General features: G+C 50.7%; 2 protein-coding genes across 2 annotated transcripts in view; one reads left to right on the top strand and one right to left on the bottom strand.

Moving 5' to 3' along the window:
• The window catches only part of MBLAC2 (metallo-beta-lactamase domain containing 2), a 10,019-nt gene extending 8,905 nt beyond the window's left edge, over window positions 1-1,114 (bottom strand). Inside the window, exon 1 of the mRNA XM_072416160.1 lies at window positions 570-1,114. Within this exon, the coding sequence (XP_072272261.1) occupies window positions 570-1,020 (451 nt within the window). The 5' untranslated portion in view covers window positions 1,021-1,114. The remainder of the gene's footprint in view (window positions 1-569) is intronic.
• The window catches only part of POLR3G (RNA polymerase III subunit G), a 13,608-nt gene continuing 13,190 nt past the window's right edge, over window positions 1,100-1,517 (top strand). Inside the window, exon 1 of the mRNA XM_072416166.1 lies at window positions 1,100-1,249. The gene's annotated coding sequence lies outside the window, so the exon portion shown is untranslated. The remainder of the gene's footprint in view (window positions 1,250-1,517) is intronic.

The following is a 1,517-nucleotide window of genomic DNA, read 5'->3' as shown; positions in this document are numbered from 1 at the left end:
GAGAGAGAGAGAGGGGGAGAGCGAGAGAGAGAGAGGGGGAGAAATAGACAAAGAGGGAGAAGGAGCAAGAATAAGTAAAAGGGGAGAGAAAATAAAATAATGTGAGATGATAGAGAGTGGGGGAGATAAGTAGGAGAGAGAGAAGGAGCAAGAATAAGTAAAAGAAGATAAATTAAAATAAGGCTAGAGAGAAGAGGCAACCAGTCCAGGTTGTGAAGAAAAGGGGAGAAGTCAGTAAGGTCAGTCTGAGGCAAAAAAGCTAAACAATATTGTGGAAAAGGATAATGAGGAAACAGTTATTAGGACTGAATTGTGATTTAATATATGAGAAAAATATCTATCACTTACTGCTCCATATAATAATATATATTTCCTGATCATGTCAGTAACAGGGTAATGACACATGTGTATTAGATCTTATGTTGGTGTAATATGGTGCTAATATTGGAGCTCCATGTCATGTATATATATTGTCGGTGTTGCTCGGTACGATCTCTATCTACTATCTCTATGTAGATGGTAATGGAGGTCGTGCAGGCACCGGGTGCAGGTACAGATCACATATTTACCATCGTCCAGGATATGAGTGGGTTTCACCGCCTGCACCTTGAACTGGCTGGCACTCCATCCCGGGTTCGGGGCTTTCACCACCTCGCTGTCAGACAACCAGGTCACCGTCTCGAAGTTATCTCCCCGGATCAGAGCCTCTGCCTCCTCCCGGTGCACCGCCACCTGCTGGAACTGGTGCAGGCCCCCGGCGTGGTCAAAGTGAACGTGAGTAGCCACAGCCATGAGCGGCCGGCGCCCCGATCCCCCGTCCTTGCCGTGGGGCAGAAGCCCGGAAGCGCACAGGTAGTCTGGCAGGCTGCGGAGCCCCAGCCCGGTGTCGATGACCAGGTCTTGGTGGGAGCCCCGCACCAGCCAGATGTTGGCTCGGTTCCCTGACTCGTAGAAGCGCTCCTGGATCCAGTACACGCCGTCCCCCAGGGCCTTGTGTGCGTACCACTCCAGTGCCGCCATGCCAGGACTGGGCACTGCCTGTTGCGGAGAGTTCGGCTGTCAGCACCTCGGGCAGCACCCACAGACCCGTCACCCGAGAACGCGAATCCGCCAATGGGAGAAGACAACTGCAGGGTGTCATTGCCTGGACAGCCAATGAGGAGGCGGCTTCAGGGGAACTCGCGCTTCTCTGAAGACACGCCCATTTGTTTTTAGTGTATTGGAGAGTGGGAACACGCGTGTCACCTAGGTAACCAAAACCGGGAACACACATACCTGAGAGTGGGAACACGTGTGTCACCTAGGTGTGATATGTAGGTATACCCTGCAGGTATTTAAGATGAGGGGTGATATCCTGCAGGTTCATTTCTATGGTCTTGCAAGCCTCCATTGTTGAACCTTTAATAAAGATGCAGAGTATCACACCTCATCGTATATATCTGCAGGGTATCACGCCTTATCTTATATACCTGCAGGGTATCACGCCTCATCCTATATACCTGCAGGGTATCACACCT

Source organism: Pyxicephalus adspersus, chromosome 6 (genome assembly GCF_032062135.1).
Source record: "Pyxicephalus adspersus chromosome 6, UCB_Pads_2.0, whole genome shotgun sequence".
NCBI lineage: Eukaryota > Metazoa > Chordata > Amphibia > Anura > Pyxicephalidae > Pyxicephalus > Pyxicephalus adspersus.
The sequence above is the reverse complement of the archived record's forward strand: the minus strand, read 5'-3'. Positions and strand labels throughout refer to the sequence as shown.